General features: G+C 49.5%; 1 protein-coding gene across 1 annotated transcript in view; it reads right to left on the reverse strand.

The window, feature by feature from the left end:
• The window catches only part of LMF1 (lipase maturation factor 1), a 158,369-nt gene that overhangs the window by 80,858 nt on the left and 50,343 nt on the right, over positions 1-27,168 (reverse strand). The window contains exons 4-5 of the mRNA XM_027751201.2: positions 24,399-24,547; positions 10,419-10,484 (exon numbers count right to left, since the gene is read on the reverse strand). Of these exons, the coding sequence (XP_027607002.2) occupies positions 10,419-10,484; positions 24,399-24,547 (215 nt within the window). The remainder of the gene's footprint in view (positions 1-10,418; positions 10,485-24,398; positions 24,548-27,168) is intronic.

A 27,168-nucleotide genomic window follows, 5' to 3' on the forward strand; every position in this document is an offset into this window, starting at 1 on the left:
CAGTTCAAAACTCAATCCTGTCCCAGGCTCACTGGATGGGATCCAGCTCCATCCTGTCAAATGTCTTGATTAATGTTAAAGCAATAAAACCCCTTTCAGGCACCGAGGCTGAAAGGGAAGAGGAAGAATATGATCCCTGGAAAATACAGATAAGTGAAGTCATGGGTATGTGTAAGATAAATGCCATTCTTAATACAGACATTTCCATAATGTTGGCAAGGGCAGCAAATCACAATCCCACTTTTCCATGTAAAGTGGTCAAGGAAAAAGCCTCCAGAGAGCTCCTGGAGGAGTCAAAGCTCTTACCCCGGAATGGGGAATGACAGCACGGGTAGGAAAAAGTTGAATTTCTTTGTCTTGAGTTACTTTGAGACAGACTAGAACACTTGGTTACAAAATTCCATGAGGAGAAATCCCAAGAAGTGGGAAAAAACGGGTCTGAACTGCAGATGGGAACCCTCCTAACCCTGGGAAGAGAAGCCGGTGTCCCACATTGACTCCACACGGGAATTTCATAGCTTAAATCTAATAAAAAGAAAAAACAGGAATGGGTATCTTGTTTTAAGCTGGTGGGAGAAAGTTCTGCTTTTATCCAAACTGCCCCCCAGAAGGGGCTGTTTTTTCCCTGCAGCACAAACGACGTCGCACCAGGGACGGTGAGACGGTTCCGTCCGTGATTTTCCCGATCCCAGTGTTTTTAGGGTTGAAAGAGCTAATCCACACCGAGTCCCCCTCCCAGCTTTCACGTAGAACACATTCCAAAAATGATAAGCAAATTATCTTACATTATCTATAATTACAGAAGCTCCTAATTACACCCCACCATCTCAAGGCAGCCCAGCCAACGCCGCGCTTCCCAGAGCGGCGATTCCTGAAGGGAACAGTAAATCAGCCTGTGCTTGCCACTGATTTGAAACTTTAACCTATAAATTAAATTAATAAGAGACAAAGGCTTCTTTTGTGCATTCGCAAGCCTGTAGGATTTTAGAAATAATAGGACTGGAAAGTGATTTATATTCCAAGATTAAAGGTCAGTTTGGCGCACACGACTTCGGAGCAAAACACCACGGCACAGACTTGATATTAACTCGTTCATGCCCCACCCCAACTCTGTAATCTTGTTTTTTTTACAGTTACCAGGGATTGCTGTGAGCTCTGTCATAGCTGTAAGTGAGAAAAATCCACATTGGAGAAATATTAGGAATTCTTCCTGCTCTCTGGTACGGAGGGAAATGTCTGTGGGAATCATCTCAGGCCATCAGCCCCTGATCCCTGAAGTGACACAACCTGTGTGCTGCAATTCAAATCAACTGCGTGTTCAACATGGAAAGTGTAAAACCACAGGGAATTGTATGGAAAGGGCACAAATTCCATGTAAATTGGAGATATGCAAATAATTCCAACTTTTAGCACCAAAGGGAAGGGCTTGAGTGTTTCTGCCAATGGTGGATTCTATTCCTGGACAGACCAACATTTCTATGGAAGTAAAGCTTCAAGCTGAACTTAAAACCTTTGGTGTGTGTAATAATTATCATCACAGAATCCTGGAATGGTTTGGGTTGGAAGGAACCTTAAAGCCCATCCAGTGCCACCCCTGCCATGGGCAGGGACACCTTCCACTAGCCCAGGTTGCTCCAAGCCCCGTCCAACCTGGCCTTGGACACTTGCAGGGATGGGGCAGCCACAGCTTCTCTGGGCAACCTGTGCCAGTAGTGTTAAGCTGAGCCCTGGAATTGGTTATTATGTTTATTTCTGTAAGAAAAACCCAGTAAGAGACCAGAGGAGGAGCAGAGATGCACAAACACACACACATCCCACTGGTAATGCAGCTTCTTCAGCAGAACTTTCTGGTGTGTCTGCTGTTCTCAGGCAACAAATTCAGTAATTTACACGTTAAATGAAGACAGACATCTCCATTGTGTGAAAATTCATTAAACAATTTAACACATTTAATAGTCAAAGAAAGAGATGAAACTGTAACACGTTTCATAATCTGACGAAAATGTCAGCACCAGCAACTCCACATGCAATTAAAAACATGTTGTTAGTTTGGTCCCTTCCAACCCAAACCATTCCAGGATTTTATGAAGAGAATATTCTCTAGAGAGCAAACATTATGGAAAAAGAAGAGCACTGAATTTTGGCAGATGCCAAACATTTGCATCATCCCAACCTGGGGGCTGGTGGAAGGTATCCCTGCCCATGGCAGGGGGTGGGACTGGATGAGCTTTAAGGTCCCTTCCAACCCAAACCATTCTCTGTTACTCTCAAAGACTAGAAAGCTCTTAAATATTCTTCTCATTTCATTCTTCCAGAAAGCACCAAAATTTGTCATCTTTCTCTTTGCACGTTTCTTAAAAACACACCATTAACCAGCTCATAAATCCCCAATTTAAATAATTATCAGAGCACTGCCTCTGTTCTCTTCCACCTGACAAACCTCCTGGGCCCTGCACATTTCAGGAGCAGCAGATTATTCCCTACAGCCCCTGGTAGGCAGAGGGATGTGATGGGATCCAACATTCCTGCCCACTGGAGAGGCTGGCCAGCAGGGTAAGGGCCATGGCCAGGGGCAAAGCATGGAGAGCTGATTAAGTGGCTGCAAAGTGGGTTGTAAAGATTAATCTGATTAGGATAGAAAAAGACAAAAAAGGGTGGAGGGGGGAGGAAAAGGGAATATTTAAGGCAAGCCCTGAGGGTCCTGGGTGGTCTGTAAAGGAGTTCGAAACAGTGGGAGAGTGTAACAAAGAGATGAAATCCAATAGGTGTACAGGAAGCTTTCACCAGGCTTAAAACAAATCCTCAAGAAAAACAGAAAAGAATCCAGGAAGAGGAATTGTGTTACTGCTGCAAACGGTATTGGCACATTCCCAATGCATTTCCAGCACGTGAGTGACAGCTCCGGGCTGATCCCGGGGCTGGGGAGGGATCAGGGCTTCCCACGCTTCAAAATCCTCACCAGGTTCCCAACAGAAACCTCCCTGGGGGCATTTCCATGACCCTTTGGCTGGTTTAGCCCACTTTGGTTGGATGTTCCTGGAAGCAGAGGGTGACCCGGGGCAGGTGCCCCCCACCCGCTCGGCTGATCCCAAAGGGAGAATCCCAGAGGTTGCTGACTGCATTTCTGATGGTGTGAATGCAGGTACTGCTGGGGAAGGAACACAGAGGGAAAAGCAGATTTGAACTGAAGCAAAGAGAGAAGGAAAATCCAGCAGCAAAGCTGGTGCTCCAGCCCTGCTGGAGCTGCTGTCCAGGAGGGATCATGGACTGGGGGCTTATCCCATCCTCCCAGTTCAGAGAATCCTGGTACGGTTTGGATTGGAAGGGAACCTAAAGCTCATTCAGTCCCACCCTCTGCCATGGGCAGGGACACCTTCCACTAGCCCAGGTTGCTCCAAGCCCCGTCCAACCTGGCCTGGGACACTTGCAGGGATCCAGGGGCAGCCACAGCTTCTCTGGGCAACCTGTGCCAGGGCCTCCCCACCCTCACAGGGAAGAATTCCTTCCCAATATCCCATCTATCCCTGCCCTCTGGCAGTGGGAAGTCATTCCCCCTTGTGCTGTCACTCCATCCCCTTGTAAAAAGTTCCTACATGATTTTCCTGTCGGAGCTATTCCAAATTTTCTCTCTCAGCATCTGCCCAAGTCCAATTTACTCCAGCAGTGTGGGGTTTCCTGAGCCTGGGCCAAAGATGTTGAGACTGCTCTATGATGCTGATTTGCTTTTATTTTGACAGTTCTCTGAGCAGACACTCCTTCCCCTTCTCCTAAATTCCCTGCCAGGATCCTGGTGCCAGTGAACTGCACTGACACTGGGGTGGTTGGGAATCCACCTCCCCTTTGTCTGCTGTGATGGTTGCTCAGGGAACTCATTTCCCACTCCTGCTCCAACACTGACTGACAGCAAACCTACACTCTCCTGAGTGCCTGACTCTGGGAAGCTGCTTCCCTGCCTGCTCTGCTTGGAATAAAATATCACCCACCATGTCCGTGCATTAATCTGCTTTTGCCCTGCTCAGGGTCCAACATTATGAATCCCCCTCGTTCTTCCCGAGCTTCCCCTGACTGCCCAAGCCCTGCATCCCTGTTCACCTTTTAAAACCAGCATCACTGGACACAAATGTCAGTACTGATGACATTTCTCCTGACACTGCAGCTCCCCAAGGACAGTGACACTGCTGGGAATTCACTGCTGCACCGACCATCTGCAGCAGGACTTCCAAACTCTGGAAAACCAGGACTCCTCCTGAGCAGTGCTCAGCTGGAAGCCATAGCCCTGAATCCCTGCTTGTGCTTCTGCCAGCAAACCCGACCTGTGCAAGCCCAGCAACCCTGATCCTCCCGAGCTGAGCCCAAATCCCACCTTTCCAGCATTTGCTCCTGCTTTTTTCAAGCCAGGAGCACATTGGGAACAGCAGAGCCCAGCCTAAACTTGGGAATAACAAACTTCTCCAGCAAATTGCATTCAAAGATCCCTTGCATCCGACACAGAGACCTGGGATTCATCTGAAAACCTGCCTCAGATCAAGCCCTTCTTTGCAGCAGCCTGATCCAAACTCCAGATCCAGCACAATAAGCTTTTGATGTCCTGCTGACATTTATCTGCCAATATTATTGCTCCAAGCACTTGCCTTATGATGGATCTTGTTACCTAATTGATCACAGGAGAGGTCAGGCCTTGGCCCTTCCTCCACTGACATCATGCAGCTCCCCAAAACCCAGCAGAAAGCCCCTAATCCTCAGCTTCAAATCCCCCCCTGAGCAGCCCTTCGAGACGTGTCAATGAGGACAAGTGGTTTTGCAATTATGCCCCTGAAAAGGTCATTTCTCCAACCCTATGACCAAATGGAAAGGACAAAAACAGCAGCTGAACACGAGCACGTCCTTCCCTGTGGTATCAGTCACCTCGACTCAAAGAACAGTTTGGTTTTGCACCAGGAGATGAAAATAAAGCACATTTTTATCACCTTCAATAATTCACGATTGTGACCATCAGCCCTGCCAGGATTCACCTTTAATGTCTTCAGACTGGAGAAAATTCCATAAAGGGCTAAGGATTGTACACTTAGGATGTTCCATAAATATTTTATAATGTTAGTATTAATGTTATTAACAAGATCCCCGAAATGCTCTGCATGGTTACTTCTTTTAATTATTCCTGTTTTCTGTGTAATTCAGCACCACTTCCCTCGTACTCATTTGTAACTTTAAAATTTTCAGCACAAAATCCGAGCACCTGCTTCCCTGCTAGGAACACTTTTCCCTTCCAGCAATGCAAACTCTTGGAATAAAGCCCATCCTGAGCCTCAGGGCTCATGAAAGCAGCTCATTTTCTGATTTATCGAAACGAATTGCTGGATATTATTTACTCTTTGTGCCATAATGGGTTGGGAAAAGCTGGATGAAAAGTCTAATGAGGTCTAAACAGGGGAAGAGAAGGGGAAAAAAGAACTGAAGAGGCAGTTAAGGAGCAGTTTGAGCTCCCTCCTCCTCCTTATCAGCACAGTTATCAGTCAGCAAGCCCATAATTAGGCACAAAAGATATTGTGCTCTGGAGAGCTTCTCCAGGAAGAGGGGATCTGCTCCAGGAGCTGGAGCACTGACTGACAGCCCCTCCCTGGGAAGAACAGTCACACAATAATTAGTGACAATTTGTCCAAGTCAGGAGTGACCCCTGTGACTGTGCAGAGCCTTAGGACAGAGCAAAGCTTTTCTCAGCAGCACCGACACATTTGGGGCCAAAAGAGGGCTCAGATTAAGCAGAAATTGGTTCAGCAAAGTCCTTCAAACTTTCCTGCTTCCATCCTGAGCACCTGCAGATGACTCCAGAGCTGGGAAGCACATCCTGGGTCTTACTTCCAACACTGACAAAGGTTTCGTTGCCTCAGGAACAGGGTTTAGTTTTCCTTTCCCTTTATCCCTTTGCCTCACAGAATCATTAAAGTTGGAAAAGCCCTTTAAGACCATCGAGTCCAACCATCACCATGTTCACCACTAACCAGTGTCCCCAAGTGCCACATCCACACACCCTTTGAACACTTCCAGGGATGGAGACTCCCCCACTGCCCTGGGCAGCTGGGCCAGGGCTGGACAATTTCTTCCTTCTAGGAAATTGTTCCTAATATCCAACCTGACCCTCCCCTGGCACAGCCTGAGGCTGTTCCCTCTCCTCCTGTCCCTTGTTCCCTGGGAGCAGAGCCCAACCCCCCCCGGCTCCCCCCTCCTGTCAGGGGGTTGCAGAGCCAGAAGGTCCCCCCTGAGCCTCCTTTTCTCCAGGCTGAGCCCCCCCAGCTCCCTCAGCTGCTCCTGCTGCTCCAGCCCCTTCCCAGTTCCCTTCCCTTCCCTGCACACGCTCCAGCCCCTCAATGTCTGTCCTGAACTGAGGGGCCTGAAACTGGACTTGAGGTGTCCCTAACTAGCACCCAGGACATTCCACCAGGCTCCAGCCCCTCCATGTCTTTCCTTTCCTCAGACACAGGCCATGGATGTCCCTCAGGAGGGACCCTGGGATGTGTCCAGCAGCCCTGGCGTGGTTTTGGGGCAGAGCTGGCAGAGCAGACCCTGCCCAGCAGGGCTCCTGCCCCAGCAGCTGCTCCTGCAGCTGTCCTGACCAGTTGGTGGCTGAGTTTTACAAGATATCTGTCTGTAATTAAAAAGCAACAGCGCTCTGGCAGCCATTAGAAAAATGCATCCCTGGATTGCATCCCACCAGGAGCATTTCTGGGGGGGAACACGGCGGGACGGGATGGATGTGACCACACAGGACCTTCCCAGCCACTCTGATTATCTGCTGAACTGCTCTGCCAGAAACATCACCAGGATCCAAGAACCCACTGGCTCCCTTTGGGATGGCTATGGGTCCAAACTGCTCCTCTCCTCCTGCCCGTGCCACTCAAACCTGCCCTGTGCCAAGACATCTGCTCTCAAGGTGCTCCAAAGGGTCTGGGATCCACAGGGCTGGGGAGGGAGGTTAAAACACGAGAGGATTTTCTGCATTTGGAGCACGTTAAGACATTGTGCCTGTGCCAGCCAAGCAGCACTCCCAGAATTAGCAAAGCTGGGATCAGACCAAGCCTGGCACAGGAGGGAGCCAGGTGGTGCTCCCTGATCCCATCCCTGGCTCACAGACCTGGGACCTGTTCACAGCCCACACCTGGGAGGTGTCCTGCAAGCTGTGCAGGCTCCAGAAAGGGCCTGGAGTGGCTCAAAACCTTCCATGGTAGACTTTTCCCTGGTGCATGGAGCTGATGGGCTCTGGGAATGATCCCTCTGGAGCAGGCAGGGACAGGGGACACGCTCAGCCACAGCCCTCTGCTTGCACGAGCAGGGAACCAAGGCTGCCTGCCTTCCCTGGCAGGTGCCATGCTCCAAACACTCTGGGATCCATCCCATATGCTCCAGTGGAAGCAGAATTCCAGCTCCAGCCTGCAAGCCCTGCACACAGATTTGTAAATCTGTGTGTGCACAGTCATCAAAATGCTTAATAATCCTGATGACAAACAGACCTGAAACCCAGAAGCAGCTTCTCTCTGCATCAACTGCACCAGGAACAGGTTCCACTGAGGAAAAAAACTCCCTTTTACTGGGATTTCTTGTAGGGCAAAGAGCCATCTAAGCACAGCCAGCAGTGAAACGACGGCAAACACAAAGAGGGATAAATAAAACCCATGGCATGGAAAACCCCAGCACTTCACCTGCCAGGCAGCACCCAGGCATGTCCATTTTGACATGTTGACATGGACACAGGGTCAGGACACCACAGGGGATCAGGACCCCCAGGGCACAAACCTACACACCCACCGTGGAGCCTCTGACCAGGTTAGCAAAGAAATCAATGCAGGAGGAGGAGAAATTCCCTGTTCACGGTGCCTTGCCAAGCTGGGATTGCAGTTTGGGACTCCTGGCACCCAGAGCCATGATTAATCCAGCCAATGTTCTCCCCCCAGCCCTCATCCCAACCTCCAGGATGTTTCCACGTGCCAAGTTGTGTCTGGTGGTGCAGCAAAGTCTTCTCCATCCCCACCAGAGTCTGCTTTTCTCTTCCACACCTACTGGAGCCCATCTAATCCCCAGGGATCAGAGGAGGCTGGTTGGAAAACACCCCTCCCGTGCAAACCACGTGTTCTGCCATTCCCCTCTCCAACTCACACAGTGCCAGGGGCCAGAGGACAGAGCAGCTCCCAGCCAGGCTGGGATTAAGGCCCTACTACACATCAGAGGGGAAAGAGGCAGGAAAAATCCGCTCTGCTTAATTACCCAAACCACCCCAGTGCTCAACTGATCGAGCCACCCCTCCTGACAAAGGTGGGAATGTTCTTTTCCACGAGCAGAGCTCCTGGTTCTCCTGCAAACAAACAGAGCCGGGCGCTCCCCACGCAGGGAGGGGGCCGTGGCTTTGCATTAATGCTCTTGGCAGAGGAGCCCATGTAGGTTTTGGACTCCAGCTCAGGGCTGGAACAGCAGAGCTGGGGTGGCCAACATACATCACAGCACTCACTTGGCCCGAGTCCACTTCGAGCCAGTCCAATACTCAGTTTTATCATCCTAATTATGAGCAGATTCCCAACTCCCTTCCTCCCTCCCAGAGGAATCTTCAGCTTTACCCTTTTCTTCCTCCCTCTGGCTGGTTGAAACCAGCAGGTGAATCGCAGCCCTTTGTTATTTTTGTTGTATTATTGCTGGTAGACAAAGTTTGGCCTCTTTCATTTTCCTTTTATTGCAGCTTCTTTTGTGCGGATTAAAATAATTGATATTGATAACGTGCTCTGCCCCCTGCCCCTGTTCCCAATTACTTGCACAGGCTGGGGATCCTGCCTTATGGATAGGACAGGAATGGTCTTAATTAGCCTTCTGGGCTCCAGAACTGGTTCTGGTTTTGATTTGAGAGGTTTGGGATTGTGCAGCCTGATTGTTGTGGGTTGGGGTCAGCAGGGGCTGCCGGGGGCTGGCTTTGAGCTGCATTTTCCCAGAGTGCTGCCAGGTGCCCAGCAAAAATGGGGAATTTGCTGCAGCCACCTTCATGTCCAAGATTAAGAACTGAAGGGTCTTTCCATCCATAGTTTTACCAGGAATGAAGTTGGACCACTGGTGTCCTGCAAGAGCCAAGGGAGCAGCAGCCTTTGTGCAAGGTCAGCCCTGCACTGAGTGGGGGAAACCCCAGGAAAGTCACTGATGGGAACAACAAAAAAAGGAGCATTAAAGCTGGAAAGGCAGATGGAGCTTTTGGGATCTGCAGAATTCCAGACTTCATAGAATCACGGAATGGTTAATGCTGGAAAAGCCCTCTAAGAGTCCAACCATCCACCAGCACCACGTTACCTGGGCACAGGATCAGGACACCACAGGGATCAGGCATCACAGTCACCATCAACCATGTCCTCCAGCTGCCCTGAGCAGCCCCTTCCAATGCTTGACAACCCTTTCCATGAAGAATTTCCTCTTGATATCCCATCTAAACCTCCCCTGGCACAGCCTGAGGCCGTTCCCTCTCCTCCTGTCCCTTGTCCCCTGGGAGCAGAGCCCGACCCCCCCCCCAGCTCCCCCCTCCTGTCAGGGGGTTGCAGAGCCAGAAGGTCCCCCCTGAGCCTCCTTTTCTCCAGGCTGAGCCCCCCCAGCTCCCTCAGCTGGTCCCAATAGGAATTATGCTCCAAAATGTCAGACGGACTTGGATTAGCGACCAGAGGTGTTATAACATCCTGGGCCACTCCCAGTGGCTGTGATGTGAAGCCAGAGAAGGGAATATTGTTTCAGGACTGTTTCCTTCACCAAACCAGGGCTCCTCACCCCTGGAGCATCACCATTCACAGCATTTTCTATCTTAACCCCATTTCTGTAAAACACAAATGCAAAACCAAAGGTGAAGAGAGAGGGGAAGCTGAAGCTGAGCTTCTCTGGAACCAGAGAGGAGACGAGACTCAGAGCCAGAAAACAACCCACAGTCTCTAATCAGAACACACCATAATCACTGAAACAGATGCCAAAAAGATAAAACCATGGAATTCTGAACTGCCAACGATCATGCTCTGCATGTTGGACAGCACCAGGATGCTCCGTTTCTGTTTGCATGTGTCCACATTTTGGGAGTGGAAGCAGGAAGGTCTCAGGACAACACCACAGAAAGCTCCTTTCTGTCCCTCCCCTGCAGCATTTTTTACAGTGAAGTTCTCAGTGAGGCTCAGGTTTGTTCCTGAATCCGTGATGGGGAGGGGAGGGAAGGGGAGAAATTGGTCTTTTAGGACTGTGGTTGGGAAAAATAGCATCACCCAGCTGGCACGTGGACACTGCCTGCACTGCCAGAAGGCTGGGATACAGTAAGAAAACAAGGAGAAATGCCTGGCAGGAGAGGAAAGGTCTGGGAAAATTAATTTACCAAAGGAAAGCAGACAAGAGAAATGAGGTTTTATGCACAGATCACTCACCTCGTAGTGATAATCCATGCATGTTAACTCTCTCCAGCAGCCATCCCCTCGGATTTTAATCAGCCCCTGGGGAAAAAAGACAAGCATACAGTCATAAATATTTTATTTTATCTTGTATCTCAAGATGCCAAATGCTCTGGTTAAACACACAGCCTGTAATGGCAGAGGCTGAAGGAGACCCAGGGCACATCCACACTCCGGGTCCAGCTGTTGTTCCCAAGGGAATGTTGTGCATGTGACTCATTCCACTGCCATTTTACTGAAAATCTGACCCAAAATCCTTGTGGAATGGGCCACATCACTTCAAGGGTGCTGGAAGATGCTTTGCCCACACCTGAGCCTTTGCAGAGCAGGTTTGAGCAGCCCAGGATCAGCAGAATCCCTGGATACCAGCAATAGGAAAATCCAGGCTCTGCCACTGGGCCACTCTGTAACAGATAAGTGTTCCCTGCAGCCCTAAACACAGCCATAGTCACTATTTTAAAATACAAACTGCACAGCTTCCCTCTGGCAGAGCCACTTCTGCTGCCTGTGGAAAAGGGAGCAGCGACAGAGCGGGATGGGGACCCACAGCCTGCCCTGAGCTGGCCACAGAGATGCAATCAAAGTAATTAGAGAAACAAAAGAGGAGCAGGGGAAGGAAGCTGACAGATCCAAACACAGATGGATGCACTAATGACAGCTCTGCTCCACCTCAGGTTAGAGGTTGGCAAGGAAACGAGCAGGTATCCGAGCTGGCCGTGCACTGATATCTCAGGGCAACAAGAGGGGAAATTTCCAAACCACTGGGTCCATTCCAGGCCTGGCAGTAATATTGGGATTAAATTTCTTTGCCTCAGAGATGAAGAGCAGAAAGGAATCAGTGGTCCAGAGCAGGAAGGACACCTGGGCAGGGATGAGCAGGAAGCCCTGCAATCAAGCCCTGCCAGCCCCAAGGGATTCGGGCTCAGCTTTGATGTGGGGAAAGGTCCCTGATTAGGATCACAATATCCCAAATTGAGGAAAGCTTCACTAGTCAAAAGGTTGAGCGAGCTCTATCATCTGCATACAATTAGGGGGTATTTACCTACCTCTGACATTGCCCCTAATTATGATGTTCCTGCCTCCCTTAGGAGAAAAACAGAGGGAGTTCCTGGAAGGACCCGTTGCTGCTGCACCGGGAGCATCCTGAAGCTTCTTTACATTTACAGCAGGGAAGGTTTTCAAGCAGAGATCAGTGACCTTTCATGGCTAAAATCTGAGAGCTCAGAGGAGGAAATTCCAGCACTATGGCCCATCCTGGCCTGGTGGTTTCATCCAAATTCACAGAACCACAGAAGGGACCACAGGGGCTCCTCTGGTCCCACCTCCCTGCTCATGCTACAACAAGTCTTCACCTGCAGCATAAAACTAAGTTTAGCAGGTTTAGGGCTCAAGAAAAAAAAATAAAAATCTAAGACTTCCCCAAAACAGTCCATACCTCTTAAATATCCTGAAATACCCAGTTCCCAAGGCTGTATTTGGGCTGTGTGTCTGTCTGTCTGACTGATCTGAGAGCACAGGGCTTCTGAGTGTGGAAAAGAGAGGACAGAGCCAAGTTTAATAACTCCTCACAGGTAGGAGAGGGATGCAGTGATATCATACAGGAACTGGGGTGGGAAAGCAGGGTGGTGGGGAGCTCCTGAGCAGATCCCATCACTCTGCAGGCTGGAGCAGGAGGGGCCAGGACAAGACACACTCGCTGTCAACACTCCGGGTTTCATCTTCCCCTCCCGAATCATCCCCGGCTCGTCCTGCCCTCCAACCTTTTCTAAAGTTACAGGATCCACTGATAGCATCTCACAGGATGTGCCTCAGCTGGCAGCCCTGGCAGGGGCAGGACAGAGCTAAGGAAAGCTCTGTGCAGGAATGGTGGAATATTAAAACAGGCCAGTTATCTCGATGACCTTCCCTCCTGCCTGCCCAGACTGTTCTCGAGCTCTAGGATTCCACAGGGATAATTAAATCAAGTATCTGAGAGAAAAGCACCACACTGACAATCCAAATCTTCCCTGCAATGAGTCACTAAGACAGTTCATCACATTTTGTTTACTATGAAGCTTTCAAGCAGGAAAGTCACTTAAAACCCTTAACATCAAAGCTGATTTTCAGCACAGAAAACTCCCACTCTCATAATTAGGGGGTGTTTCAAGTCATCGTTCCCCTGCTGCTGCCTTGGGTCCACTTCCACACTGGCAAGGGAGTTTTCCAGTTTTCCCAAGAATTTGGGCTAAGAAACAAGAGCATGAAGTGCACAGAAAACCCCTGTGTTCTGTGGCTTCAGCTCTGCTGAGGAGGAACCACGAAAGGAGAACGTGGTGGGTCACTCCATGATCCTGCTGTGAAGAATCATGGAAGCACTGAGGTTGGAAAAGATCTCCAAGATCATCAAATCCAACAATCACCAGCACCACAAAACCATGTCCTCAAGTGCCACATCCACACCCCCAGGGATGGTGACTCTACCCCTGCCCTGGGCAGCTGTGCCAGGGCTGGACAACCCTTTCCACAAGGAATTTTCTCCTAATATCCAACTAAACCTGCCTTGGCGCAATTTCAGGCCATCTCCTCTCGCCCTGGTGCTGTGGGTCCCTGGGTATGGTCCCACCAGGGTGGGTCCTGACAAACCTTGATGCTCCACACTTGGATGGACTCGGTTTTTACCCAATTATTTGCTTCCTGCTGCCATTTTTCTTGGAAGTCAGCTCCCATTCTCTGGGAGATGCAAAGTTTGAGATGTGGTCTCTGGGTCCAAGTGAGCACAGGAGGGTGGGAGGAGGAAGGGAGGAGCTGGGAATCCCCACATCTGCCGGGGTTTTGCATTCCTGGGGTTTCTCTCAGCCTGCTGACAATTCCCAACCCCTTTCCATGATTTCTGTGTGTCCACTGAACCAGCCTGGGCTCTGCAGCTGCAGCAGATTATGCTGCCAGATCAAAGCCCGAGAAAACTCCCCATTCCCTGCTCCCAGAGAGGCTGGGGCACCTCTGATGGACCCCAATCCTCCTCCCTCTGGATGAGGAGAGGACATGGGAGGGATTAGAAGGAAAAGGAGCCAGAGGATGTGAGGATGGGACAACCCCAGGAGACTCCAGCAGACCTGGAGGACTCTCCTCTAGTCTGGGCATAAGACACCAACATCTTGCAAGAAATATTTGGTGGGAATATATTAAGCAGAGTTCAAGGAGTGAATGATAAGGACAAATTAAATGGAAAACAAAGAAAGGAGAGAAATAACTAGATATCATTCCACCTTGGTATAATGCTCCCAGTACTGTCAGGTAGCAATGGGATCATTTGAGAACCACGGAAAAGATGTGCTGTAGCAAACTCTGCACACTGACTTGTTTCTCCTTTTCTAAATTCTAAAAATTACTTAAAAAGATGCTTTTTCCCTTTTTTTTAAAGTTAAAAAAAATGTGGGAAGTTTCTTTCTAGTTCTGAGTTGGCAGAGCAGTAGCTGAAAACTTGAATTCTGCATCTATTTTGGAGGCTAAAGGGCAGGAGATGGGGAGTTTTGAAAACATTTTTGCACTTTCCCCTTTTTATGATCAGCTCTACTAGACAAAACTAAAAAGGGAGGGGGGGCAAGAAAATGGCTTTTAAAGTTTATTTTCCCTTTCCAATGATAAAGGCAAATGAATATTTACACACTTACAACCCCAGGAAAAACCAGGCACCCCAAAACCACCAGCTCTGTTTGCACAAGGGGGTGTCCGAGGGGACTTTCAGGATATCAGAAGGGGAAGGAATTCGGCAACACAAATTAAATATGAGCCAAAGGGAAGGAAACAGGTGGCCAAGTGAACCAGCAATTGCCCTTTCACCTCCCTGGCCCTGCTTTGAATCCCGCTCCAACCAGGATTATTAAATCCATCCTGATGGGAAGGAGGCTGCAAAGACACTGGGGGTTGATGGTTTAGGCCGAGCTTCTGGCAGCCAGAAGGTGCCCCCCAGTTCCTTGGAGCACCAAGCAATCCTGGCCTGGGGAAGGGGAAGGTTGGGGTCTCTATCCTGGGAATGTCCAGCGGCTCCGGGGGTTCCGCACGCTCGGACATCCCCCTGTGCTTCTCTCCACATGGACACTTCAGAATGTTCCCCCTGGGCTGAATTAATTCCACAATGAAATATGGGCTCAATATCACCTTCCTTCCTTCCTTTCCACATCTGCTCCCTCGAGGGCACGGCCCAGGGGGAGGATGGAGATGCAGCATCTGCTTGGACCTGGGAAACACCAACCTCCAGGCTCCCAGAATGAAGGTGCATTAAATCCACCAGCATTTTTCACAGGAGAAGGAAAATTACATGTTGGACCTTTTTTTTTTTAATTTATTTTAATGGTGTTCAATAAAATCCCTGGGTTTAATCACTGCTGACCTCACTCAGCCCCCACAAACTCTCCATCCACCAGCCCTGCTCTGCATCCAGGAGTTCAGGGTCATGGGTAAAGAGCATTTCCCACACTCTGGATATGCCACGGGTGACTTTTGTCACCATACTTTTATTTTAGATAAGCTAGAGAAGATAAATAAGACAGACAGATAAGACACCAGCTACATGGACAAGACCCCATTTTCCTCCAGCATCATTCCCAGCTTTGATGTCTCACTACAGTGCTCAAGGCAAAGTGACCATGCAGTCACTTGAGCAAGATCCACAAGCAACCAAAGGGAAAAAAAATAATCTATTTCCCAGCAAATTCTTCGGAAAAATTCATCAAATCAAAATTGATCAAGCTCTGCTGCAGGGCTGGACCCAGCCCCTGAGGCATCAACCCAGTCTGGTTGATAAAACTCCCTCAGCCTGCTCAAAACTTGCTATTTATGACTAATAAATTCTCCTTCACACACGGGACATTGATGAATCCATTTGCCAACTGGAAGCCAAGGGACTTTTGGGGTGGAAATCAAAATCCCCCCTTCACTCCCACTGAACCAATTCCAGTCCTGCTCCACTGAGTCACCTCACGTGCCCCCTCTCTCTCCCCAGCACTGAAAATATCCAACAAAAGGGATTTCAGAGGACATTAAGCCGCAGAGAGGAAGTTTAGGAACAGCTTTTGTTTCCTACGTTTCACGAGCTTGATGAAGTCGTGGTAGAAATCCCAAAGCCGAGGCCGCGGCACACGGCACACAGGGAATGTGACCTGGGACTGGGAAGCAGAACCTGAAGGATGGGAACTGTGCCACTGCCTCCACAGACACGTCCCTCCTGGGTTCAGGGCACTGAAATCTGCCTTTGCCCTGTGAATCCTGGGATTCACCTTCCTGAGGCACAGCAGGATGAGCTCCTGAGGAGGATGGGCCCTCACTTCCCAGGAGCACATCTGGACACTGCTCCTTGGATTGTATCATCCCCTGCTCCTGATGTTAGCATTAAGCTGAACACTGAGTGGGGAAGAGCTCCTGGTTCACTGGTAGATGTTCCATAAGGGAAACCCCCCATGATCCCCAGGACCTGCCCCTCTTGGCCCTGCAGAAGGCTCAGAGCGTGGGTGCTGTGTGTGCCCACCCAGGAGCCCTTCACTGCACCCACATCCCAGCCACGGGGAATGGGAATCACAGAAACCCCTCTCCACCCTCATCTCCCTGCTCCAAGGATTCTCCCAGCTCACCCAAGGCTGTCCCACCGGGATGCAGCTCAGCCACCCAACAGAAACGAGGGGAAACATCCTACTGGGAAGGTCCCTGTGGGTCAAACCTCCAGCCCTCCCAGTCCTCCCACCCCATCCCTGCCCCACCCAGCCTGGCCAGTCTCTGCTCCTCAGACCTCTCCTTCTCTCCTTCCTTTTTTGTTTGCTTTAATTAGTTTCTAATTACCCGATTCCCTTCTAATTAAACCTGCCCAAACCAAACCCACAGCATCACCCTTGCTCCCTTCTCCTCCATCATCTCTCTCGCTTCCATCCCTGACCCCCTTCCCCAAGGATCACACCCAGGCACAAGCACCAGTTTGAGATGCAACATCAGAAACCTCCATGAGGATTTTACACTTCACACAAGGAGAAAAACCTCTCCAAAGAAGATGAACTGCTCCCTTATTTTTCTGATGCCAGCACAGATGATTCACGGATCCAGGGGTGATCCCTCATGGACTCAGGGGTTATCCACCACAGATCCAGCAGTGATCCCTCATGGACTCAGGGGTTATCCACCACAGATCCAGGGGTGATCCATCCTGGATATGGGATGATCCAGCCCCGTGGCTGTGGGTGCAGCCCCCAGCTCTGCCCACCAAGCCCCACAGCTCCTGCTCCAACATCACGCAGAGGGAGGGAAGGGCTCGACTCCCACCCCCCAAACCCTGCCTTTCCCCCGCTCCCGGATGGCTCTGCCCAGCTGTGCCCCTTCCCAGCTCTGCACTTGGGTGATTCAAACTGAAAAAAAGCTGAAATAATTAAAATGTCATTCAAGCTCCGAGCCGATATGAGTCACTGTTACAAAAAATATCTGCAAAATTCTTTCAGGAGTGGGGGATAATTATATTCCTCCCTATCTATTGATTTTTCTCTACAATGCAGATGTCAGATTTTCCATGGTTTTTTCCCCTTTCCTTGGTTTTTTTTTTCTCCCTGGAGTGAGTGTCAAGGAGGAACAAAGCACTCTTTGAGACTTTTTCAGCCCAAAATTAATTCTGAAAAAAATGGTACAGACAGGCCAATAGCACGGGAAGCCGAGCAAAAGGCTGGTGACTCAAGCTATGTCTGCAAAACCCCCATTGATCCCGGCTCCAGAGGGAAGGGTGGGGAACGGGGCACCGGTGGCAGAAACTCTAAAGTCAATTTAAAGACCTCTCTGTGTCTTCACTGTGAAAAAGATGGGTGAAAACCCACCAACAAATCTCCATGATGGGCAATACTAAATTCCAGCTTTTCATCTTCCTCATCATATAAATATAAGAAACACTCCCAGAGAAAATCCCAAAGTTGTGCCCTTCCCACACCACCTCTGCCGCCCGCGGAAAAAGCGGTTTCGGCATCTCTTTGAAAGCCAAACGTTCACCAGCGTGCTCTGAAACAAAGTGGCTGTAATTTAGAGCCCAATTCATGGAAGAGGAAGGAGCTTGGCAAGGGTCAAATTTAAAAATAAAATTGTTTAAGGACTACATGGCAAAGCTAGAAGGGGCTCCCAGAGCCTGGCACCTGGAGCACGTAAATCCGAGGAACCCAACAAGACCCTCCTTCTGCTGGGTGTCTAAAACTCCCTCTGGGCTGCTCCAAGACAGCACTTGATGATGTTTTCTTATTTATATACCTCCTAAAGGACACAAAGTTTCATTCCCGAGCCCAGCAAAGGCTGGAGCAATTTGAAAATTCAATACATTTTCTATGGTCCGTTAATGCCCCAAGGGTCACGTTATGGCTGTGGAAATTGTTTGCATGCTTTTAAATATTTGCATAATTGATGAGCCCAAATCTTTGCTGTGAACTGTGGCTGGTGGCAGAGGTTGGATTTAGGCCAGACTTACCCCTGCCCTCCGTGGGTCCCACTCTGCTGGATGGATTAAGCTCTGTGGCACAGGATGGATGAGCTGGATCCCGTGTCCTGCACGCAGCGTTTCATTCCTTTCTTTAGGAAGTGCCACCCAGGGAACATGTGACACAGGTCTCAGGCTTTGTGGAAATGTTCTTCTACAGCTCTGACAGCAGCAAACTCAAGGCTTTAGCAAGAGCCAAGCCTGATGTTCACACCAACCCCACTGAACCAACTCCCTGCTGCTTCTTCCATGGAAAGAGAGAAATAACAGGATGCTCCATCCCTGGAAGTGTTCAGGGCCAGGTTGGATGGGGCTTGGAGCAACCTGGGATAGTAGGAGGTGTCCCTGCTCTTGGCAGGGGGTTGGAACTGGGTGGGCTTTAAAGTCCCTGCCAACTCCAACCCCTCCATACCTTCTGATCCTTCAGTCAGACAACAGGTTGATGCTGCTCAGCTGACACTGCTGATGGAACAGCTTTGTTCTGTGCCTTGCACATCACTTCCAAGCCCACAGCCAAGAGCAGATCCAAGCTCTAGTTCAGATCCAAGCCTGCACAAGATGGCACTTCCCATCATCTGGAGAACATTAGTTCTGGTCCAACATTAGCACATTATAGATCAGGGCCCAGACTCCCTGGAGCAATTCCCATCCCTGGAAGCGCTCAAGGACGGGTTGGATGGGGCTTTGAGCAACCTGGTCTGGTTGAAGGTGTCCCTGCCCATGGCTTTAAGGTCCCTTCCAACCCAAACCATTCCAGGATTTGATGATGATTCAGGTGAACAGACCCTACACCTGCCTGGGACCCCCTGCACAGACGGGCTCTGAGATGGCCCCAGGACAGGTCCCACCTGCAGAAGGTCAGGTGAACATCCAGATCCTGCTAAAACAGCAGGGTTGGTCCAGCACAGAAGCCAAACCAGAGTCACCACAAACACAACCACAAACCACCACAAGCAGAGGGACTGGAAACCGCTTTCCTGGAAGAGAAGTCACTGCTGTTGACTTTGTTGTTGTTTGATTTGCTGGTTTTCCCCCTTCAACTCCCGGAAAAGACCCTTTGAGAAGCCACCACGACTGCACCGGCATCTGGGTGGCTTTGAAGGCAGCGCTGCAAGGAGTGGGTGAAAGGGATTTTGAAAAGTCCTTGGCATTAGCGGCTCCTGCCTTTTACAGCCACCGAAGGAACAACAAGTCTTCCTGCCAAGGGCCATTACCAGACAAATGGAGAGAGATCAGAGGCACAAAGGAGGTTGCTAAGGAGTCAAGTGTGGGATCCCTGCAGAGAGGAGGAGGGCTGCAGCTGGGACGGCAAAGGTCAGAACATTGCAGACATCATTTTCCAAAAATTCCCATGAAGCCCCGGCGCGGGAGCCGGGAGCCGGGCCCCGCCGCGCTGCCCATGAATAATGAGAAAGCCAGGGAAGAAAGCTCCCTTTCTTCCCTCCTACCCACGCTAATGTAATAAAACAAATTAGAATAATTATTCTCAATTTCAGAGCCATAATGCCCAGGATCAGGGCACGCTTGTCACCGAGATGACAACTACATCCGTTGGATTCTTCTTCTCCTCCTCCTTTTACATTTAGGGATGGCCTTAAATTCCCACTTTTATTTCATTACATCTAATGCGATTTTACTCCAGGCATCCAGATTCTGTTTGCTTCAAAGTCTTGGGTATTTTTGCCAGAAAGTTCATCTCCCTTATTAGCTAATCACATCCCCACCCTTTCCAGTAACCTTTCAAATGCCACCCACGTTATGACACTTTTAACAGGATCCAAGCGAAAACAAAACAAGAAACACGAAGAGTTTAACACGAACCACAAGTTTCTAAAAGGATTTGCTGCAGTTGGTTAAATGAAGTGTTGTTTTTTTTCTTTTTATGGTAAAGAAAATTCAAAATCACTTCAAAACGTATCAAATATCAAGTGATATACAAATAATCTGGAAATAATTGATCCTTTCTCCATGAAAACACATCTCTGGGAAAGATGGGCAACATTTACCAGGAAAAATTTTTGACAATTTAAGGGGAAAAATGATTGCTTATTATTATTATTTCCCAAGACTATCACTTTAAATGATCTTTTTTCCTCCTGTAAAAGGGGAAAATATCTTTTGTGCAGACTTGAAACGCCAGAGGATTTAAATCATCTTTAAGTCTCTGCCTGCCAAAAACTGCTCCAAACTCCTCTGTTCTGCAGCGGCTTCTGAGGATGTACTTGAACAGCTCAGAGAGGCTGAGCTTGGATTTGGGAAGGGGGGGTCAGTCTGGAGTCACTGTCAGAAAGGGAAATCCGGGAAGTGGGAGAGAAAAAAATAAAGAGAAATTTTGTTTACAGGAAGCAAAGCAAGGGGAGGGAGCGCCAAGTCACAAATCCCAGCTGGAAAAGATGCACTTGAGTTTCCCTAAATTCCCCCTGTGCTCCTCAGGACCTTGTGTGTGACACACCCTGGGTAAGGAGGGATTGATCCTGGAAAAGGCTTTCCAGGATAAAGGGGAGAAGAAAACCCCTTCTCCAAGGGATCCCATCCCAGCTCCCGGGGTTCCACTGGCCTGGCGAGCCGGGAGCTGCCCTGGAACAGTTTAAGGGCATCACACAAGGAAGGTGTCCAGGACACTGCACAGAGCAGATGAGTACATAAAAACACATTTATATTCTAAATATTGATATTATATATTATTGCATAACACACACATCAAAGGATCTAATTCCTGGGGCAAACTTGAGGCTCGGGCTCGTGGCCCCGGCCGGGAGCGGAGCCCGCGGGGCACGGACCCATCTGGACACAGACCCCGGAGTCCTCCCAACCCCGACACCTGCAGCAGCCAGGGGGAGATTGGCAGCTCTAAATCTGAATTTCCTTGCTTTGGGCACTTTTAAATTAAAGTGGTAATGTGCTTTAAATCCCGTTTCCCTGCTTTTTCACTCCGCTCTTCAATCCCTTCCTCCAGAAACTAATCAAGATGTCTCAGACTCACTCACAGCCTCTGCTCCAGCCACTTTCCCTGGTAACTTATTCCATATGGCTGTGATCCTTTGCAGGACAGCTCCACCTTAATTCTCTATTTACTCCCCGTTTCCCAAAGTGCTGTTACACCCCCAGTGCTCAAACCTCTCCCACCTCCTCCTTCCATCCCAGTGATAATTCTTCTCCATTACCCAGAGAAGCTGTGGTTGCCCATCCCTGGAAATTCAAGGCCAGGGTGGATGGGCTTGGAGTAACCTGGTCTAATGGAAGGTGTCCCTGCCCATGGGGGGGAACTGGATGAGTTTTCAGATCTGTTCCAACCCAAACCATTCCATGATGCTGTGATTTGTACAGAACATCACATCACCAAGTGGGAAAATGTTACCTACAAGTCCTTTGGGTAGTGAGTGGACACATCCCAGCAGTGTTGCTGGAAAGGAAAATGTTGACTGGAAACCCTTGGGGAACAAGCACATCTCAGGACTGAGCTCGATGCAGCCTCAGCTCCCACCCCACAAGTCAGATGGGGAATGTTGATCAAAAACCACCTCATTACCACCAAGGAAAGGGCCCTACTGGCAGCAGGGCTGCTCCTCTTGGCAAGTCACCGTAGTTTGGGTGATGTCCTCAGATAAGACAGAATCACAGAACCAAGGTTGGAAGACCTTCAAGATCATCTACTCCAACAGTCACCTCAGCACCATCACGATCACTCCTAAAACCACATCCCCAGGTGCCACATCCAGGCACCTCCTGGACACTTCCAGACATGGTGACTCCACCTCCTCCCTGGGCAACTTATTCCAATGCCTGACCGTTCTGCCAGTGAAGAGTTTTTTCCTAATCTCTGATCTGAACCTCCCTGGTGTAACTTGAGGCCGTTTCCTCTCACCCTTTCACTTGGAGGGGTGGCACAAGTCTGGGCACACACCTTTGCTCCCACACCCCGTGATTCTGGCGGGGACGCGAACCAACGTTTTGCACCTTCCAAAATTCCAAGAAACCCAAGTGACAGAGATTATCACGAGCAGAACGACGGAGGCATCAAGGCACTGAGCTCTTCTGAGCAAATCAGGCAAATCAGCCCCACAAATGTCTGTTTGCATCACTTATTTCCCAACAAGTGCTCGCCTGCACAAAGAGCCGCTGTTCTGTTGCCTCTGCGTGTTCCCAGGAAGCATCATCCGGCTTTACATCCCGCGCTAACGGCTCGTTAGGAACATCAAACATATAGATTGAATCACGTAATTACGCCTCTTAAAAAGTCAGCAATATTTGAGCTCAGCCCAGCACTGGCTGCCAATCAAACCCCGGCAGCAGCGCCAGCCCCTGCACTCCTCAGCTCCCGCCACACACAGCCGGGATTATTCCACTTCCCATTGCTCCACCTCCCCTGAGCAAGCCCAGCCAGCCCCAGGGAAGACATGGACAATGAAGCAAGATCTGGACATGATTTTTTGGGGGAAGATTAGCCAGGAAACAGCAAAACTCCCTTATCACAGAATGGTTTGGGTCAGAAGAGACCTTAAAGATCATCTCGTTCCAACCCTTCCTCCAACACCTTCCACTAGAGCAGGTTTGCTCAATGTGAAGTCTCTGGTTGCTAGAGCTCCACATGGGAAAAGAGCCCAAATAGGATACACTGAATGGAGAAAGAAAAAAAAAAAAAGACTGACAAGTGAAATCAGCCCCATGATACAGGAACCAACCACAGAAAACAGGAGAACGTGGAGTCTTCACTGGGAGCCATCACATTACAGAAGGGAGACCTCCTTGCCCACCTGAGGTGTATTTCAAACATGGCACTGCTCACCTAACACCCAGTACAAGGTGAGAAAACACAGCTGAGCAGAGGGAATGCCATTTGCTTGGAGGATTTTCCAAGGAAAGCCTTTCCCCAACCACCCAGAAGAGTCCTCAGAGAACTGCCCGGAAAAGCCGAACGTCCTTTCTGCGTAAAATACAATCCCTGCCAATCCCACCCCTGGGAAAAGGTGCCTCCAGAACACACTTGTGCACAAGCTTCAGCTCCTGCCCAGATTAGGAGGAAACCAAAGATGCCCTGGGAGCAGGAGCACCAGCTTTCCAGGAGGATCCTTCGCTGTCACGCGTTAAACTCCCTTCCCGCCGCCTGCGAGCGTCATTACCCTGGCCCCGGAGGAGAAGGACATGTGTTTGGGCCCCAAAACATTAAAGATCCCATCAATCACCCATTTCCACTGCCTTGTGTAGATCCCCATTTAATGACCTTTCCATGCTTTCCGTTCCTGTGCCTGTTCCTGACGTATCAGTATCCCAGACACTCTGGGATGTGACAGGAGCCGACTCCTCTGCAAAGGCTCTCCTGACAATAACGGGAGAGTTATTACTCTCCAGCTAAAGAAGAGAAGCAGCACAGAGATAACAGTAACAAAGATGTTTGGGGAGCATGGTTTTCCTTTGTATCCAGCCTGTCCCATAATTCAGAATATATATCACAGATTAGCAGGAGCAAAGCTCAGTCAGACTCCAAATTTAGAAGGAAAGCAGGGGGGAAACTTGGTGATCATTTAATTTTTTAAGGAAATTAGCTGGGTTTCCCTACATTTGGTGTCATAGACAATCAGTTCATTCTATAATCAGCATCACAGTCGAGAATCACCGAATCCCAGAATCATTTAGGTTGGAAAAGACCTCCAAGATCGAGTCCAGTCTTTGATCCATCACCACCTTGTCACCCACTGAGTGTCACATCCAGGCCTTTCTTGCAGCATTTAGAAGCTGAGAAGCACCAAGCCCCCAGGATCCAGCCTCCATCCACAGAGGATGAAGGGCCTATGCTGACATTTGGGAAGATTCCATTGGTGACAAATGCCCCAAAATAATACATTCACCATGAGATTCCTGAAAAAAAAAACAACCAACAAAAAAACCCACCCAGCCACCCCTCCAACAGTGATGATCCTTAAAGCTCTGGGATATTTTGAAGTGTCCAAGCAGATGGAGATACCAGGATAACGCCCCTGCCACACCTTTATTGCAACAGAAATGGGGCAGTTCCTGATGGATTATCTTACAAGCTACTTGGGAATTTCCACTGGCACTGGGACAGTAAGGCAGCAATTGTTCTCTTTGATATGACAGAGCAGAGAGTGACACTTCAGGAAAGCACATCCAAAGGAAAAAGAACTGGGTAAAAAGAACTGCTGCTTCCTGGGAATTACCCACTGGATTCCTCACAGTCCTATGAAAAAGCCACAATGCCCAAGGCTCCACTTCCAATCCTTTGCAAGGGCCAATCCCAGGGGCAGCACCAACACACCAACATAGACATTCTTACTCCTGTTTTATCCTTAAAATAACCACTAAGAGCGAGGGCAAGGATTCCGGGAAGCGTTTCCCTCTACACGCTCCTTCTCCACTAGGAAAAATTCCCAACCCACAGGATTCTGATGGACCAGGGGCAGGTCTTGTGCTGGGGTGAGACATCCCTTCTGCTGTCCCCTCAAAGAAGCAAAGCACCACACCCCACTCACCGCTCCGAGCATGATCCTGAAAATGAGCCAGCGGAAGCCCCAGATGACGATGCTGGAAGGAGGAGTGTGCTGGGGAAGGCGGGACAAGGTCCAGAGAGGGCACAGGAATATCCCCAGGAATCCTGTTTCCAGGAGCTGCGACTCCCATCCTGCGGTGCCAACGTGTGAGAAAGGAGAAAAAGAGAATAGTTACGGTGCTCTAAGTTATCCTCTTGCTAATTTTAAACACTGATGAAGAAAAAAAAAAAACACCTTAAACACTTTTTAGGTTTAATTTAGGGGAAATTAGGTACCAACTGTCCCAATACATCACACACAGTGGGGGTTCAGGTGTTTGAAGCTACAGAGTGAACGACAGGCATTGGGTTGTGTTGTTCTTCTCCAAGTACACACTGCATAAAAATGGGTATTTTATGCAGTGTGAAGTGAGAGAAAAATGAATAACTTCTGCGAAGCAAAGAAAAATGTGATTTCAGTGCCCTGAGCAGTGCCACTGATTCCTCCAGTCACGGAGCCAACAGTCCTTCTGACTGTGCTGGATTTGTGCCGAAACGGGGCAGTTTTATCTTCAAAAGACATTGATTAAGATCTCATTAAGTCTTATTTATCACCAACATATTAAGTGCAATTGGAATTTTTTTATCATGAAGAAAAATCATAATGGTAACAAGTCCAAATGGTCCACTGGGCCAGTTTTCCCCATTGTTGGATTTTACACATGGCTGGATTTAACAAAATTACCCTGGATTGAACCAGCAGAGCTGAGATCAAAGCAGAGCCTTGGGATCACACCATGAACCTGCTCCCTGTGCTATGGGATGTTTTGGAGAAGCCAGACTTTCCCTAATTTATGCAAATCTGCATTTTGCATTTTCTTGTCCCAGCCCAGAGCATAAATGCTGAAATGATTGTTCTGGAAGAGGCAGAACACACAGCCCTGTTGTGACAGGTGAAGTCCAACCCCCACTACATTTTGAATTAACAATATTTTGCTGCCAAAACCAAATTACTCCAGCTCTGTCCCACCTCCAATTATTATCATCCTCAAATATTTCTGTGTGATACAACTGTACTTTAAACCATTAAAAAAGCACCTTGGTGAGGATAATTCTTGAAAATTCAGTATTGGAGCCATTTAAGACACTTCTTGGCCACGTTTAAGACACATTCCCACCTACATGTCTACACAAATTAAACCAGGCAGTGTCCTTGGCTCACGTGCCATGTTCCTTCCCAAGGGTTCTCCAGGCACTTTTACCAGTGTGATCCACAACACCTCCCTTCGCCCAGCCCAAACAGGCAGCAAACATTCCAAACCCATCCAGCCTGAGCCATCTGATCCCCCACCAGAAGAGTTTTCAAACCCACGATTCGATGCTGTCACACAAGCAAAACTACCTTGAATTTGCTTTAAAATATTTTCAGCAGCAGTCAGGAAAACTCGGGTTTTTTACCTTAATGCACACAAAATCCCTTAAATAAAAATGGATTTTTTTTCCCCCCTCGGATTATTATACATCACACAGCTATTAAAAACTCCCAATTCTCCCTCCATACATCCTGTGGTTTCCAGCAAACACACCCCAACTGCCTAAATTAGCGCTTCAGAGAGGAGAAGTGAAGAATATTGTACTAAAAGCAGCTGCACCAGGAAAGCACCAGCTAATTCCAAATGTGAGAGGTTGGTTGTGCCCGAAGAGCAGCTCTGGGGCCGACTGGCACCAAAAGGGTCGTCCATCTCCTTCATCCCTGCCTGCACAAGAATCCCACTGTTAGCCACGGTTTTCATATGTTAATCACTGGGTTAGCCCTGCAGATCCATAGGATGGATGTTGGAGCGGGATCCAAACAGCCTCTGCATCCCTGTGCATCCCTTCCCCTCGGAGAGCAGCCTCTCCCGAGGACACAGCAGCGCTTTCTCCTACTTTCAAAAAGTCATTTTAATCCAAACCCCAATTCCCAGGGAGGTGTTTGTGTGTGCAGAGGGAAGAGGTACAGAAGGATGTCGTGGTCCTGCCCGACCCCATTCCCGCGGGTCAAACGGGTCATCAGAGGATGCTCCCGGCACACACGTCCCGAGCCTTCCCGGGAAGCGCTGGCTGCCCGGAGCAGGAGCCCGGCCCTGCACCTGTGCTCCTTGTTCCAAAGAGACAACTTGGAATCCTGGCACCGGCCCCACGCGGCTGCGGGACCAAGGGCATAATCCGCCTGGGCCGTGCCAGGAAGGGGCCGGCTCGGCCAGCCCGGGGTAAACAGAGCTGCCAGCTGTTGGGAGCCACTGCTCCAGGCCCTGCTGCTCAGCACGGGCACAGCTAAGCCGGCACCGAGCCGGGTTTAACTGCAAGTGCAGCCAAGGACAAACCGCATCGCAGCCCCGGGTCAGGAGTCAGCGCCTAAACCTCCTCGGCTCGTGGCCGAATCCTGCCCCTCCAGCTGAAGGGTGGTGCTGCTCCCCTGACCTGCAGAGCACATCCCACCAAGGCCCTGCTAAAACCCAAGGCTAAGCGCAGATAAGCTGGGAGAGGCTCTGATTTATTCCCAGCCCTTCCCGAGGGATGGAGTGTCCGCAGTTGGCAGTGGGGTCGTGCGGATCAGTTTTCCACACCCTGCACTCAGCTCCTCTCCAGCCTCTATCCATCTTCCTTCCACCCCAATAAGCTCCTCATCTTGGATCTTTCCTGCTCCCAACCCACTGACAAAGCTCTCACTGCTCTCCCCTTCCCCAGTTAGCACAGACTCATCCTGACCACAGCCTGTCATTCCCAGAAAA

This window comes from Pipra filicauda, unplaced genomic scaffold, assembly GCF_003945595.2.
Source record: "Pipra filicauda isolate LSUMZ 115617 unplaced genomic scaffold, ASM394559v2 scaffold483_size702785_pilon, whole genome shotgun sequence".
NCBI lineage: Eukaryota > Metazoa > Chordata > Aves > Passeriformes > Pipridae > Pipra > Pipra filicauda.